The following is a 15,331-nucleotide window of genomic DNA, read 5'->3' on the forward strand; positions in this document are numbered from 1 at the left end:
CACATTTCACCATGAGTTGCAACTTGTGAGCGAGGAAGTAGTGACGTAGACGCTGTGAAGCATAAACAAGAGCGAGACACAGGCACTCGGTCTTTGGATAGCGCATCTCAGCCCCCCTTAATTGCCTGCTAACATAATAAATGGGGTTCTCGTTGCCATCATTGTTATCTTGAGCAAGCAGAGCACCTACGGCAGTACTTGTTGAGGCCAAATAAAGCTTGAGCGGGACCCCTGGGGTAGGTGCTGTCATAGTAGGCAGTCTTGTGATCAATTGCTGCACCTGTTGATATGCTTCCTCACACTCTTTGCCCCACACAAATTTCTTTCCCTTCTTGAGCAGGGGAGTGAAAGCACCTGTTACAGCTGCTAGACCAGGAATGAAGCGCCGTATGTATGATAACCTTCCCATAAGGCTTTTTAGCTCTTTTGGGTTGGCCGGCGGCATGAGAGAACTTATGGCCTTAGTCTTGTTAGGATCAACATCGATGCCTCGCTGGTGTACTAAGAAACCCAAAAATTTGCCTGCTGAAACACCAAATGCACATTTCTTGGGATTCTTCTTTAAGCCATATAATCGACATCTTTCCAGTACCTTTCTTAGAACTTCCCAGTGGCCTTCTCTTGTTTTGGACTTTACAACTAAGTCATCCACATAATCTTCCACTTCTCTTCCCATCATATCATGGAACACTGCCGTCATGGCCCGTTGATAAGTAGCTCCAGCATTTTTGAGACCAAACGGCATAACCGTGTAGTAAAAATTCCCATAAGGCGTCCGAAAAGCTGTTTTCTCTGCATCTCGTGGTGACATTTTTATCTGGTTATACCCACTGAATCCATCCATGAAAGATAACAGACCCTGCCCAGAAGTTGAGTCAATCAAAATGTCCATGTTGGGGAGTGGAAACTCATCTTTGGGGCATGCCTTATTGAGATCTCTGAAATCAACGCATATCCTTATCAGACCATCCTTTTTCTTTACAAGGACTATGTTTGCCAGCCAAGTAGGATGCTTGATAGGTTTGATGAACCCAGCAGCGATGAGTTTTTCTATTTCCGCCTTGATTTGCACTTCTACATCAGGGTGGAAATTTCTCCTTGGTTGCACCATTGGTTTCGTGCCTGCTTCAACGTTTAAAGTGTGGCATACTAGGCTAGGATCCAAGCCCGGCATCTCCTCATAACTCCAAGCAAAAACATCATTGAATTCTTTCAATAGGCTTACAACTTTTTCTTTTTCTTTGGCCGTCAAATGAATGCTGATGGAAATGGGCTTCTGGATGAAGGGATCTTCACTTAAGTTGATTGTCTCTAGTTGCTCTGCCACGGCTGTGAAGCCGTCTTGCATACATTTAGGTGCCGGCATGGGTTCTTGAAAGGTAGAAGGGGTAGGCACCTCCTTGATTCGTTCATTGCGCATTTGCTTTGGGACTCCTCCTGACTCGAGGCCCTCCCACGAGACGTGGTCTGGCCTCCAAACCCGTCATAAACGGTAAACGATGCGCCCGTCTGGTAATGTAACTTTTGAGCATTGCGGCGGGGTATAGGTATGATGATTGACTTCAGGGTGCTTTGCCCTTTCTCGATCCACAATGATCATAAGCTCTGAGTCACCAAGATCACGGATTTCGGCCCACCCAGGTAAGTGTGTCCCGAAAGCTTTGGATGGATTGCCTCCGGCGCCTGTGCATTCATTGTAGAATTCTGCTTCGGAGTAATGGGCCTCATTTTGACTGAAAGGTGACTGATTTCCTGGTATGCGGATTGGTCTTAAACCAACTCTTCCTTTCACACACTGGTGATATGTGGAGGGCACAAGCTTATGCTTGTTAATCCAGGGTCTTCCGAGCAAAGCATGATATGCTACCTCTATATCCAGTACATGAAACTTAGTCAAGGATCGGATAGGCCCCACTTTTAGGTCTACCTGTATATATCCAAGTGACACTTCACTTTTGTTTCCGAAGCCGCAAATGTTTATCTGGTTCTTGACTATCCTTGACAGAGGAATGTCAGCTGCCGTGAGCACGGATAGAGGCATGATATTGATGGAAGAACCAGTGTCCACCAAGGCTCTCCTAATGAACACATTATTGATTTGCCCTTCAAGATAAAGCGGCCTCCTGTGGTCGGGATACGGAACCTCCATATCTTCATCAGTGAAGATAATAGCATTGTCATTCTCCAAGAATGCTCTCTGTGGTTGAGTGGTAAGGCAATGAGATCCATATTCTTCAGAGACACGCATCAGAGCCTCAGCAGCTGCTTCCCTAGCCTGCGGCCCGTAACCAAGCTGATCGAAGAGCGACTTGAATTTTGGGTTCCGTTGAAGGGCTTGTGCTGCCGTCGGCCCCTGCTTTAGACTTTGGTAGCGTTCCATTACGGTTATCTCAGCCTCCGTAAGGTTATGAAGTGTTACGGCAGTGGTTTCTTGATTTGTTTGTTGGCCAAACAAAGCTCGGTTGTGCTTTTCCAGCATGTCTAGTGTGAGTTCCTCATTACTAGGTCCGGCTTCCCATCCGTCAGAGAATGGCCATGGAGCATCATAACTTGGGGGCTTTGAGTACTTGCACCAATAGGCTTCCTCCATGTTCCCATGTGATTCCCAGATTGCGTCCGGCGGCTTAGGATCATTGCTCCATATTCCATCATCGTTCATCGAATCATCAGAACACATGATCACAGCAGCTATCTCTTTCCCTCTCCGCTTGGGCAAGGGATCATCATCAATGGCTTGCTTCTTGGAAGGTAACTCAAGAGTTCCATCATGTACCTTGGCATGCAAGATCTTTCGCAGAGTCTGACAGGCAGTGGTTGGGTGTCCCACATATTGATGGTAGCGGCAATATCGCGGATCGTTCTTTTCTTCTCTGGTAGGGACCTTTTGTGGTCTTGGTGGCTTGATGACTCCCTCTGCAAACATTGTATCCAAGATAGCATGGAGTTCCTCATCTCTGCACGGCAGCGGCGGGTACGTCTCCCTTTCTCTTCGTTTGCGTGGGTTGAAATCGCTTGAGGATTTTTCATCTACAAACAAAGTTTGTTGGGGTTCCTTCCTTTCATTCCTCCATGTTCTTTGCCCGGCGGCCGGGCTGACAGACATGCTTGTTTTCCTCACTGCTTCCAGAAGTCTAGAGAACTGGTTGATTCCGATGTTCTCAAGATATACCCTGTATTCTGATACAATGTTACTTATGCAAATCTCGACAAGTGCCTCTTCATCTTTTTCATCATAACAATCAAGAGCTAAGTCACGAAACCGACGGACAAAGTCCACAGGGTTTTCTCCAGGCTTCTGGCGGGTGTTATTGAGTTGAGTCGTAGTTACTCGTTCCTCGTGCTGAAAATATTTTCTACAGAACCTGCTTGCCAAGTCTTCCCAGGAGCGAATAGAGCCCGGTGCCAAAGTAGTATACCAAGTATAGGCGCGGTCTGTGAGACTTTTCGAAAATTCTCGAACACGTAAGTTATAATCACCAGCATGGGGTCCCAAAGCATCAACGAAGCGACTGATGTGATCTTTTGGACTTCCTTTCCTCCCATCAAAGAGGATAAAGCTTGGAGTTTCATAGCCCTTAGGATAGGGCTGCTCGAGTACGCTGGCCGGATATGGCGGCTGAGGGACGTATTTCCAATCTTCATGGCTTCGATTTAACTCTTTTTCCAGCATGGCAATCACATCTTCATGGGTGACAAAAGATGCTTCCTTCTGCTCACATCCTCTTCCAGCAGGAGCTGAATCTCCTAATGGCGTCTTTTCGCGTTGCTCTTCATTTTTGTTATTCTGATTGGAAACAGAGTTCTTCAACTCTTTGATTGTTTCAATCATTTCTCTCTGGGATTTACCCATAGCATGGATGGTTGCGATGAGCTCTGGGAGTGTATAGTCCTCTCCATTTGTTTGTCTCTCCTCTTCACGGGAGCTGTTCCCTCTTGACGTCGAGTCACCGTGGTTTAACTCCTCTTGGGAGGCCACAGTGTTGCTTCTGACATTCCTTTTTGGAGGCATTGGTGAGAATGGCAGCCTGAGTCCCCAGCAGAGTCGCCAATTTATGTGGGGGTCTTTTTTCGGTTACAACAGCTTAATGCGGACTTGGGCCGTCGTAGAGAGCTAATAGTGATGCCCCTTTGCCTGAGTTCGGAACCAGGCCCAAAACACTCCGAGAAAATGTAGATTTTCAGGGAATGCTCTGTTTCTTCCCACCAAGGAGGTGATGACTGTGATAAAAGAATTAGAAAGTTATGCTTGGCTTGAAAGGCTTGTGATGCGGGAGCTAAGTCTCCACAAGTTTAGCAGAGAGAGAGATTGAGAGATTGCCGCTTGGGTTGGTATCAAAGACCTTGCTGGAAAATATGGGTGATGGGGTGATATTTTAGGCTTTCAAAGGATATGATCACAGGAGGAGGTTAAGTTTTGGTGTAGATTTCTGGGTTTCTGGGTGTTTTCTTTCGTCGTGTTCGGGTTGTCCCCCTTTTCCTCTGCTTCCTTGCCATTTTATACTTCTTGCGAGTTTGCTTCCCCCACACGCATGCACTCTAGTATCAAGGTGGTCCGGCTTGCTCTCCGACTTCGAGGTGTTTGTCTCCCAGTCGATATGACATAACCTCTTCATTTTATGCAGTTGCCGGGTAAGGAGTTATTTTGGGTTGTTGATTTTGCTGCCGTGCCTTTGTTTTGCCGCAGGACCTTGTTTTGCGGCAGGACCTTTGTTTTACCGCAGGACCTTTGTTTTGCCGCAGGGACTTTGTTTTACCGCAGGACCTTGTTTTGCCGCAGGACTTTGTTTTACCGCAGGACCTTGTTTTGCTGTTGTGTGGGTATTTAGGTGGGATAAGGGTAGGTCGGAGGAAGCGACCGGTCGCAAGGGATGAGCGACCGGTCGTTTTGAAGCAGATTCGAAGAAGCTGGAAATCGTGACCAGCGACCGGTCTCAAGGTGCCAGCAACCGGTCGCTTTTAGGCAGAGTCTTCAGAGACCGGTCGCTAGTGACGGGCGACCGATCGCTCCAGCTGTGCTGTTTTGGGTTTTCGACTCTGTGCAAAAGAGACCGGTCGCCCAGTACTGGCGACCGGTCGCTCAGAACTGGTGCTAGGTTTTTTTTCTCTCTCTGCTCACCCGTTTAATGACTCAAGAAAATGGGCTTGGCTTTGGTGCCCAGCCCAAAGCTTCCACTTTTGAGCCATCAATGGGCCTTGTGTAACTTGTGACCATCCACACCACAAACCAATCAGCAAGCCTCAGGCGTATAATTAAGTGGCTTGGGCCCACTTAGGTTTGTTGCGAGATTTGACACAATAGGGAGTTGCTTGGCATTGCACGTTATCGTGTGCTTATGCTTGGGTTATATCGTATTGCAGTGGCTCGGGCTATGTCGTACTGCAGTGGCTCGGGCATTGCGTTAGATAATGCTTGTCAGTGCAGTGGGCTAAGTGGGCTTGGGCCTACGAAACCTTGTAATTCTTACAAGTTTGCATGTGAAAGTGGTAAACTCACACCACTGCCTCCCCACGTGCCAAATTGTAGCCTTGCTTGGCATGGCATGTGTGCATTAACTAGGCTATTTTTTTATAGCATGATAGCGATTGGGCTTTAAAATATGCATGGGCCTGTCCTATGATTTTTTGGGCCTCAACAATGGCTTACGAAGTGTTGGTTGAAAACCTATCTACTAAGCACATGTACTTGCAAACATCCAAAGGCAACTAGGAACAGGGAAACTGGTCAACCACCTGTGTAGACATGTGGAACAGGTGGGTAGGGAAATCCTCGTCAGACAGCTCTACATTAAGCACAACTACCTGCTAACATCGGAACGTAACAGAGGAAAGGGGAAACTGGTCATCCACCTATGTAGAAATGTTGTGCAGGTGGTTAACGAAATCTTGGTCGAAGAACTATTTACTAAGCACAAGTGCATGCAAACATCTAAAGGCAACTAGGAACAGGGAAACTGGTCAACCGCCTGTGCAGACAAATAGGGCAGGTCGGAAGGGAATTCCTCATCAGACAGCTCTACATTAAACACAACTACCTGCAAACATCGGAAGGTAACATGGGAAAGGGAAAACTGGTCAACCACCAATATAAACATGTCGGGCAGGTGGCTTACGAAATCTTGGTCGAAGAACTATCTACGAAGCACACGTACATGCGAACTTTTAAATGCAACTAGGAACAGGAAAACTGGCAAACCACCTGTGTATACAAATCGGGCAGGTGGGTAGGGAAAACCTCGTCCGATAGCCCTACATTAAACACAACTACATGCAAACATCGAAAGTTAACAGACGATGGGAGAAACTGGCCAACCACATGTGTAGACTTCTCGGGCAGGTGGTTCACGAAGTCTTTGTCGAAAAACTATCTACTATGCACATGTACAGGCAAACATCTAAAGGCAACTAGGAACAGGGAAACTGGCGACCCAACGGTGCAGACAAATCGGGCAGGTGGGAACTAAATTCCTCGTCAGACAACTCTACATTAAACACAACTACCTGCTAACATCGGAACGGAACAGAGGAAAGGGGAAACTGGTCAACCACCTGTGTAGACATGTCGGGCAGGTGGATGACGAAATCTTAGTCAAAGAACTATCAACTAAGCACATGTACATGCAAACATCCAAAGGCAACTAGGAACAGGGGAACTGGTCAACCACCTGTGTAGACATGTTGGGCAGGTGGCTGACGAAATCTTGGTCGAAGAACAATCTACCTAGCACTTGTACATGCATACATCTAAGGGCAACTAGGAATAGTGAAACTGGCCAACCACCTGTGTAGACAAATCGGGCAGGTGGGTTGGAAAATCGTCGTCAGACAGCTCTACATTAAACACAACTACCCGCAAAAATTGAAAGGAAACAGAGGATGGGTGAAACTAGCCAACCACCTGTGTAGACATGTCGGGCTGGTGGCTGACGAAATCTTGGTCGAAGAACTATCTACTAAGCACATGTACATGCAAACATTTAAAGTCAACTAGGAACAGGGAAATTGGTGAACCACCTTTGCGGACAAATCAGGTAGGTGGGAAGGGAATTCCTCTTCAGACAGCTCTACATTAAACACAACTACCTGCTAACATCGGAACGTAACAGAGGAAAGGGGAAACTGGTCAACCACCTGTGTAGACATGTTGGGCAGGTGGGTGACGAAATCTTGATCGAAGAACTATCTACTAAGCACATGTGCATGCAAACATCTAAAGGCAACTAGGAATAGGGAAACTTGCCAACCACCTGTGCAGACAAATAGGGCAGGGGGGAAGGGAATTCCTCGTCAGACAACTCTACATCAAACACAACTACCTGCAAACATCGGAAGGTAACATTGGAAAGGGGAAACTGGTCAACCACCTATATAGACATGTCGGGCAGGTGGCTGACGAAATCTTGGTCGAAGAACTATCTACTAAGCACATGTACATGCGAACTTTTAAAGGCAACTAGGAACAGGAAAACTGGCAAACCACATGTGTAGACAAATTGGGCAGGTCGTCAGCGAAAACCTCGTCTGATGGCTCTACATTAAGCACAACTACATGCAAACATCGGAAGTTAAAAGAGGATGGGAGAAACTGGCTAACCACATGTGCAGACATGTCGGGCAAGTGGCGGACGAAATCTTGGTCGAAGAACTATCTACAAAGCACATGTACATACAAACATCCAAAGGCAACTAGGAACAGGGAAACTAGTCAACCACCTGTGTAGACATGTCGGGCAGGTGGCTGATGAAAACTTGGTCGAAGAACTATCTACCTACCACATGTACATGCATACATCTAAAGGCAAGTAGGAACAGGGAAACTGGCCAACCACCTGTGTAGACAAATCGGGTATGTGGGTTGGAAAATCGTCGTCAGACAGCTCTACATTAAATACAACTACCTGCAAACATCAAAAGGAAACAGAGGATGGGGGAAACTAGCCAACCACCTGTGTAGACATGTCGGGCAGGTGGTCGACGAAGTCTTGGTCAAAAAACTATCTACCAAACACATGTACATGCAAACATCCAAAGGCAACTAGGAACAGGGAAACTGGTCAATCACCTGTGTAGACATGTCGGGGAGGTGGCTGACGAAATCTTGGTCGAAGAACTATCTACCTAGCACATGTACATGCATACATCTAAAGGTAACTAGGAACAGGGAAACTGGTCAACCACTTGTGTACACAAATCGGGTAGGAGGGTTGAAAAATCGTCGTCAGACAGCTCTACAATAAACACAACTACCTGCAAACATTGGAAGGAAACAGAGGATGGGGGAAACTAGCCAACCACCTGTGTAGACATGTCGGGCAGGTGGTCGACGAAGTCTTGGTCGAAAAACTATCTACCAAGCACATTTGCATTCAAACATCAAAAGGCAATTAGGAACAGGGAAACTGGTCAACCACCTATGTAGACATGTCGAGTAGGTGGCTGACCAAATCTTGATCGAAGAACTATCTACCCAGCACATGTACACGCATACATCTAAAGGCAACCAGGAACAGGGAAACTGGCCAACCACCTGTGTAGACAAATCGGGCAGGTGGGTTGGAAAATCGTCGTCAGACAGCTCTACATTAAATGCAACTACCTGCAAACATCGAAAGGAAACGGAGGATGGGAGAAACTAGCCAACCACCTGTGTAGACATGTCGGGCAGGTGGTCGACGAAGTCTTGGTCGAAAAACTATCTACAAAACACATGGACACGCAAACATCCAAAGGCAACTAGGAACAGGGAAACTGGTCAACCACCTGTGTAGACATGTCGGGCAGGTGGCTGACAAAATCTTGGTCGAAGAACTATCTACCTAGCACATGTACATGCATACATCTAAAGGCAACTAGGAACAGGGAAACTGGCCAACCACCTGTGTACACAAATCGGGCAGGTGGGTTGGAAAATCGTCGTCAGACAGCTCTACATTAAACACAACTACCTGCTAACATCGGAACGTAACAGAGGAAAGGGGAAACTGGTCAACCACCTGCGTAGACATGTCGGGCAGGTGGTCGACGAAGTCTTCGTTGAAAAACTATCTTCCAAGCACATGTACATGCAAACATCCAAAGACAACTAGGAACAGGGAAGCTGGTCAACCACCTGTGTAGACGTGTCGGGCAGGTTGGTGATGAAATCTTGGTCGAAGAACAATCTACTAAGCACATGTGCAAGCAAACATCTAAAGGCAACTAGGAATAGGGAAACTCGTCAACCACCTGTGCAGACAAACAGGGCAGGTGGGAAGTGAATTCCACGTCAGACAGTTCTACATTAAACACAACTACCTGCAAACATCGGAAGGTAACATAGGAAAGGGGAAACTGGTCAACCACCTATCCACATTATGATAAACATTTAATTGGTGCAGGTATGATCGTTGGCCCCTTTTTTTTTTCAAAAATCATGCATGCATGATTAGACCTCACATTCAATTCATGAAGACGTGTGGATCATACAGATAATATCAGGGAGCCAAAGCCACATATAAAAAGATGAAAACTATAATGCACTGAATCAATGCTTCAAGCGAATCAAGCATGCATGAATAGCAACAGTCATGTAGTCCAAGAGATCACTAATCTGCAAAATATTAGGCAGGAAACGTTTGACCAGTACTAGAAAACCATCAAAAGAAACAATTTTGGTAATTTTCATTTCTCCACTAGTCTTTCATACTTCTCCAGTCCCAACTATAATCGAAATTCATTTCAAGGAAATTTCCCTCAGATCCATACTGTGATACAAAAGTACGACTTACATTATTTGATTGCAGGTACCATAGAGATCTGAGCCTATATAGGTTTCCAGCTCCTGTTCATCTTTGTAAACTCTAGAAACATTCTGTAAGTATGAAATGGACTTTATTTAGCTTGAGCCATGAAAACCCTTGTGAAGGAAATGAAAAGACACATTGTGAAACCCGTTATTTCATTTTCTAATTTATACAAGCAAATTCCAACTAACAAAGCCATGCTTGAATGTGACGAAGAGAACCATATGGGAATACAAAGCTCAGAAATTTGCAACTAATACGTACAGTTAAAAGGAGGGGCAGAAAATAAGATTTTTCTAATAAATAAAAAGCAACACATGCCATGCCTAATAATTAATGGCCATTGGGTCAATCATCTGAAACTACTAATAAGAACATATACTACACTTGTTCTTAACCAAAAGGCCGAGAAAGTGCGAGAAAGCCAAGAACTTAACCCTAAATTTTTTTTTATTAGGAAAAAGACAACAACAAAAAAAAAACAGAGCCTAATTGACCATGTCTCGCCCACAATAGTGCACTAATGAATTATGTTTGCCCCAAAATCATAATCTAAAGATGAAGCCTCCCCATGCAAATGGACACCATTTAAGAAAATCAAAGCAGGATGGTAACGTTAACAAAACATCTTCTTTTTCAATAGTTTGCTAGAATGAAGACAATACACTCTTGATATCTAATTTGGGGGTAACTGGAGTCCCACACCAATATCATCCATTCTATGTAGGGTGGTTAACAAATCTCATATGTAACAAAGACTTCAATGCTTTTAAAAATAAATTTCAAAATAGAGGAGGTGTCAAAGCTCAGATGTGCTAAAGAAAAGAATGTGCCTAGCATGTGCATGAACACACAACTGCATACCAAAAGTAACAAAATCAAGCAATAGATAAGAATGGGCACCTTCAAGAGGGGAAATTTAACCGATATTATGTTAATCATTGACTTTGTTTCTTCGGTGTCTGGTGCAAAAGCCAGAAACTCTTCCTTATTCAACAGTAATTCCAAAACTTGTTCAAAGTTCGGTGATATTCCTTTGCCCACTTCCACAAACGTCCCTTTCCGGATATACCTGGTCAAGTATCATTAAACTTAGTACCAATACTTCTCACAAAATGAGAAATTCCACACACAAAAACCTTGCCCAAATCCATGTAGGGTTTTAATTTCATTTGTTTCCTTATTTCCTTCAAATTTATTAAGTATTGGGAGAATATTGCCCAAAGCGAAACATACTTAAAATATGTAGTACCAAATCAAGTAAAAACCACACACACACACCCTGCCATGCACACACGCACACTATATTACAAACATAAATGAAACACAAAAATTAGCCAGACTTTGTCGCCACTTACAGCTGCGACGGGTGAATCTGAGTATCAACACGCATCCTTATAGCTATTAACAACAACATTACTACTGTGGGGAGTAATATCTGCAAGAAAATCATAAAGAAGTTTCAGATTGGTTTCATCAACTTTTTCTTCACAAAAGTGAAGAAAAAATAAATAAATAAGAAAATTATTTTAATTTGAAACAATTATGAATAACACCTAACGAGAAACTGCCACTTAAAAACCAAAATCCAAAAGGAAGACAATAAGTTTTCATTGTTTACTTTTACAATTAAAATGAAGGCACAAACAAACAACTACAACGACAACGAAGCAACTTGCTACAAGAACAAAGACAACGACAACAACTACAAGTTCACATGCTATCATAACAATCCTAATTACCTATATCCTTGAGAGGATCAAACTCAAAATCCGGCGCCGGCGAAACTCAAAATCGCCGGTCGCCACCTCTGTCAAAATGTCAAGTACGATGAGAGGATCAAACTTTATACCTGGGTCGACGGCCGATGGTGTCTACCCCTGCCCATCGAGTCGTCCCATAGTTTGTGAAGTTCTTGGTCGAGTAGGCGGTGAAGTTCGTGTCGCCGTCCTGATTTTCGAGGCTCTGGCCGACATCGGGGAAGTAGAGGAGGTTCGCACAGGAACAGAACTCAGGGAGCCGAGTCGAGAGAGCGTTCTGAGCCGCGAGTTCTACGAAAGCTGCCGACTTCACCGCTCTCAATGGCGAGGCCTTTGAGAGCAGAAACGACAGTTTCTCTGCGTCGTTTTGGACCGCTTAGTTCCAGTACCGAATCACATGGGCCTTGGGCGTAAATGGGTTTTCTCCGTCGCGAAAGCAACCTAGATTTGGACATAACATTGTTTGTGAGAGAATGAATAAATGATTAAAATACGAATCAAAGGAATGAAACAAATAAAATTAAAAAAAGTGCGTAACATAAGATTAACAATTCTTTCTTTTTTTATTAAAAAAATTTTAATAAAAAAAATTGTCTAAACTACTTTCAATTAATCTAATCTAAGGACAGAAGATTCAAACTTGAGTGCAAGGGGCATGCGCATGGTGCGAATAACAATCCAATCTTCTATAAGAAACATACAACAACAAAAAACTAGTATTATCTGAGTTGATTATTTGAGATGGCTTACATTTTGGGATGATAACAAGATGATGAAGAGACTAGATGAGTCACGAGGCTGTGTTGTTTGTGCTGCTGCATATTTTTTGATTGAATTCTTGAGCTCTGGGCAACCTAAGTGAGAGCTAGGGTTGAAAAGATTGGTGGATTCTTTGGGGGGTTTAAGAGTGTATTTATATGGTTTCGATGATAAATTTTGTATTAAAAAGTTATATTAAATGTTTGGAGTTGATTTGAATTCTCGTCCAGAATATTCAATGTTTGAGAACTACGTGGGAAGGAATAATAATTGATGAAATTTAATATATTTACATGGGAAGAATTAAGGGGTTGAAAAAGTGTTCAAAACAATCATTTCCTTGGTCCATCAAGAATCCTTTTATGTTTCTTGGCGTTAGTCTTCTTTTAGCTGTGAAAATTGAATCCTATAAAACATGCAATAATGTAGTACAAAAATTTGGAGGTTTTGTTCCTCAAGATACAATAACGTACTGCAAAATTTATTGCCAATGAAACCAATACGCATCAAACCCGATTTACCAATTGTCTCAAAACCACTATTGATCTAACTCCAGAGTTTATGCCACATAGTCGGGGTCTTGTGTGTAAAATTTCTAACCAGGGATATGCTGAATTTCCGGTTATCATAACTAGAGTCTGGAAAACCTTGAGAAACAATGAAACGATCATCATCTACTTTTTGAGGCTACAATAAAGTTCAAATGCAATCAGAAGCCTGCAAAAGAAACAAAATCCGCTATTCATGATCGCGCTTGTACCTAGAAACAGCAGCTCACTGGCCATGCTATAGAGGAGTTGCAAAACCTGCATACAGGTACAATGTACAAGGTGAGACATTGAAGGGGACCTAGAGGACAGAGTCATGATTTGACAAGCCTCAGTGAGATAGTATTATCGACAACGATCTCTGTTCGCAATCACCCATCAGTAACAAACCCAGTTATTAATGGGACAATATGAGAGAATGAACCACTGGAAAAGTAAAAGTTGCAAGGAGTTTTCATGAAGGAAATTCTAACTCCATGGATAAGAAGAAGAAAAAAACAATTATATGGATTAAATCAATTGGGACGTCAGTCTACCTATACATAACATAACAACCTCCGGATATTTCTGTGTCTTCCTCCCCCATGTCACCTGAATATCTGTGAAGAATTCTAAGAACACTGCATTCTTCAATATTTCTTGGTTCAGCAATTTTTCAACATAAGGCATTCTGCTGAGCCCAATGCACTAAATAATTCATTTTCCTTCTCCATTAGAAAATATCATTAACCAAAGATCATGGAAGAGGAGTATGCTATGGATTCTCGAATGATATTGTGCAACGATATTTAATGTCATAAGCCACAGACAGCCATTGTATGAAAACAAAGGTAAACCCTGAAGAGTACCTTCTGATAGGCATCCCCAGCTGTTATTGTGCAAAGACAGGAGCGAAGTGAACAAGGCAGAAGCAGTAGCACTATGCAATGGGATCAATGACAGCACACCCGCCAACTCCACTGGAAATCTATGCTTGGCCAAATCATAGTAAGTTTAGTAACAAATTCAGCAGTCTTCCTAATAATGCTCTCAAGCATTTGGAACTACCATCACAATCATATATGATCAATAAAATAAAACAGAAAAAACTACATATATATATATATATGAACAAAATAGAACTGAGCTAGAGGCATTGTCATAATGAACTGAGCTGTGAACATGTGCAATTATCACAAGTAAATGAAATATTGAACAAAATTCAAGCTTTGGAATTCAAGGAAACAAAGAGGCTGAACTCAATCAGCTTAATGCAAGGATTATGATCAGTTGGAGCAAGTTCCATTAATCATTTTTCACATAACTACAAAGAAAGAAAGAAAAACCGTGAGCAAGCACCAAAGACCCAAGATTCAGATTTTCTTTTCTCGGAAGCCAAACAAAGTCACAGCGCTCTTTTCCATTCTTCTAGAATCAGGCAATCAATTTCCAAAGTATGTCAAAATTAAAGGTACAAAAACTGAAATCGAACCTTGATACCTTGAGCTTCTGAGCAGGGAGTCGAGGAGCAGAAGTGGGCTTGACGGCAGTAAGTTCGATAAGATTAGAAGCTTTGGAGGCGAAAGGTGAAGATGGTGTACGGCACAAAAGGGTTTTTGCAGAAGATGAAGAAAATTGTAGGGTTCGTCTCGCACAGTTAGCCGCCATCTCTATTTCCCTGTTTCCCAAAGCTCACAGCTTTCTTTGTTCCTTCCTGGACCGGATACTTTGTTGGGCTTGGGAGCTTCTATAATGAGTAGCGCTTGGCACAGTTCGGTTTGGGCCAGTTTTCTCATAAAATCTGAATCAGAGATGAAGACCGGTTTAATCTGGTCTGATTCTGATGAAAATCCACTGGCAAGACCGACCAACCCAAACCTGCCCGTTTCAGGTTTGGTTCTTAGACCATCTCCAACCCATGAGGGGCTAAACCCAAATTTTCCCCCTTCAAAAAGTGACTATTTGGGTTTTGCCCGGACTCAAATCGTTTTTTCTCCCAACCCTTCGGACTCAAATTTTAAGTCCAAAAAGTGACTATGTGGGCCCAATCGATACTATTTGATTTATAAATCAATAAAATATTAAAAATAAAAAAAAAGGAGACAACCAAAGCCCAACGGCTCTCTCATCTAGTGCTGACACGTGGCCCATGCCACAGACAAGCCCATCAGAACATGTGACCAGCGCGGGTCCCACCATTTTTCAGAAGCACATGGACTCTGCCACCTCAGTGTGGGGTCCAGTGAATAATATTAGGTCCAGGCAATACTTGGATCCATATTTGGGTCCAAATTTGGGTTTTCCCAAATTTTGGGTCCTTCATTTTCTTGGGTTGGGAGAGATTTGGGGCAATATTTTGGGTTTGGGTCCTTACATTGGAGATGGCCTTACGGTTCCCGATTTGTAGCTGAAGCTTCAAAAATTGATATACATTCTCTGCATAGTGATGAAAACAAATTAAATAACAGCAATCCCCATAGGGCCAAAATCTTTCTTCAGAACAAAG

At 43.4% G+C, this 15,331-nt stretch overlaps 2 protein-coding genes and 1 pseudogene across 5 annotated transcripts; all 3 read right to left on the bottom strand.

Moving 5' to 3' along the window:
- Positions 1–1,483: 1,483 nt before the first annotated feature.
- On the bottom strand, positions 1,484–12,067 carry LOC110744710 (uncharacterized). 2 transcript variants are annotated; one of them, XM_088253224.1, is made up of 5 exons: positions 11,632–12,067; positions 11,138–11,217; positions 10,683–10,851; positions 9,765–9,847; positions 1,484–9,222 (listed from the first exon to the last, which is right to left on the bottom strand). In XM_088253224.1, exon 5 carries the CDS (start codon positions 4,007–4,009, stop codon positions 1,484–1,486), a length of 2,526 nt encoding a protein of 841 aa, XP_088109350.1. In that variant the 5' UTR covers positions 4,010–9,222; positions 9,765–9,847; positions 10,683–10,851; positions 11,138–11,217; positions 11,632–12,067. The 2 variants fall into 2 exon arrangements, with proteins under 2 accessions (XP_088109350.1, XP_088109349.1); XM_088253223.1 differs by having other exon boundaries at positions 1,484–9,291.
- On the bottom strand, positions 10,066–10,196 carry LOC148294334 (U2 spliceosomal RNA; annotated as a pseudogene).
- Positions 12,068–12,679: 612 nt separating the features above from the next.
- On the bottom strand, positions 12,680–14,581 carry LOC110774504 (uncharacterized). 3 transcript variants are annotated; one of them, XM_021979046.2, is made up of 4 exons: positions 14,318–14,581; positions 13,695–13,813; positions 13,059–13,104; positions 12,680–12,945 (listed from the first exon to the last, which is right to left on the bottom strand). In XM_021979046.2, the coding sequence occupies exons 1-3, from the start codon at positions 14,491–14,493 to the stop codon at positions 13,085–13,087; spliced, it is 315 nt and encodes a 104-aa protein (XP_021834738.1). In that variant the 5' UTR covers positions 14,494–14,581; the 3' UTR covers positions 12,680–12,945; positions 13,059–13,084. The 3 variants fall into 3 exon arrangements, with proteins under 3 accessions (XP_021834738.1, XP_021834737.1, XP_021834736.1); XM_021979045.2 differs by having other exon boundaries at positions 12,680–12,985; XM_021979044.2 differs by having other exon boundaries at positions 12,680–13,104; positions 14,318–14,573.
- Between the last annotated feature and the right edge of the window lie 750 nt (positions 14,582–15,331).

The sequence above is a fragment of the Prunus avium genome, chromosome 5 (assembly GCF_965620075.1).
Source record: "Prunus avium chromosome 5, drPruAviu1.hap1.1, whole genome shotgun sequence".
Lineage (NCBI taxonomy): Eukaryota > Viridiplantae > Streptophyta > Magnoliopsida > Rosales > Rosaceae > Prunus > Prunus avium.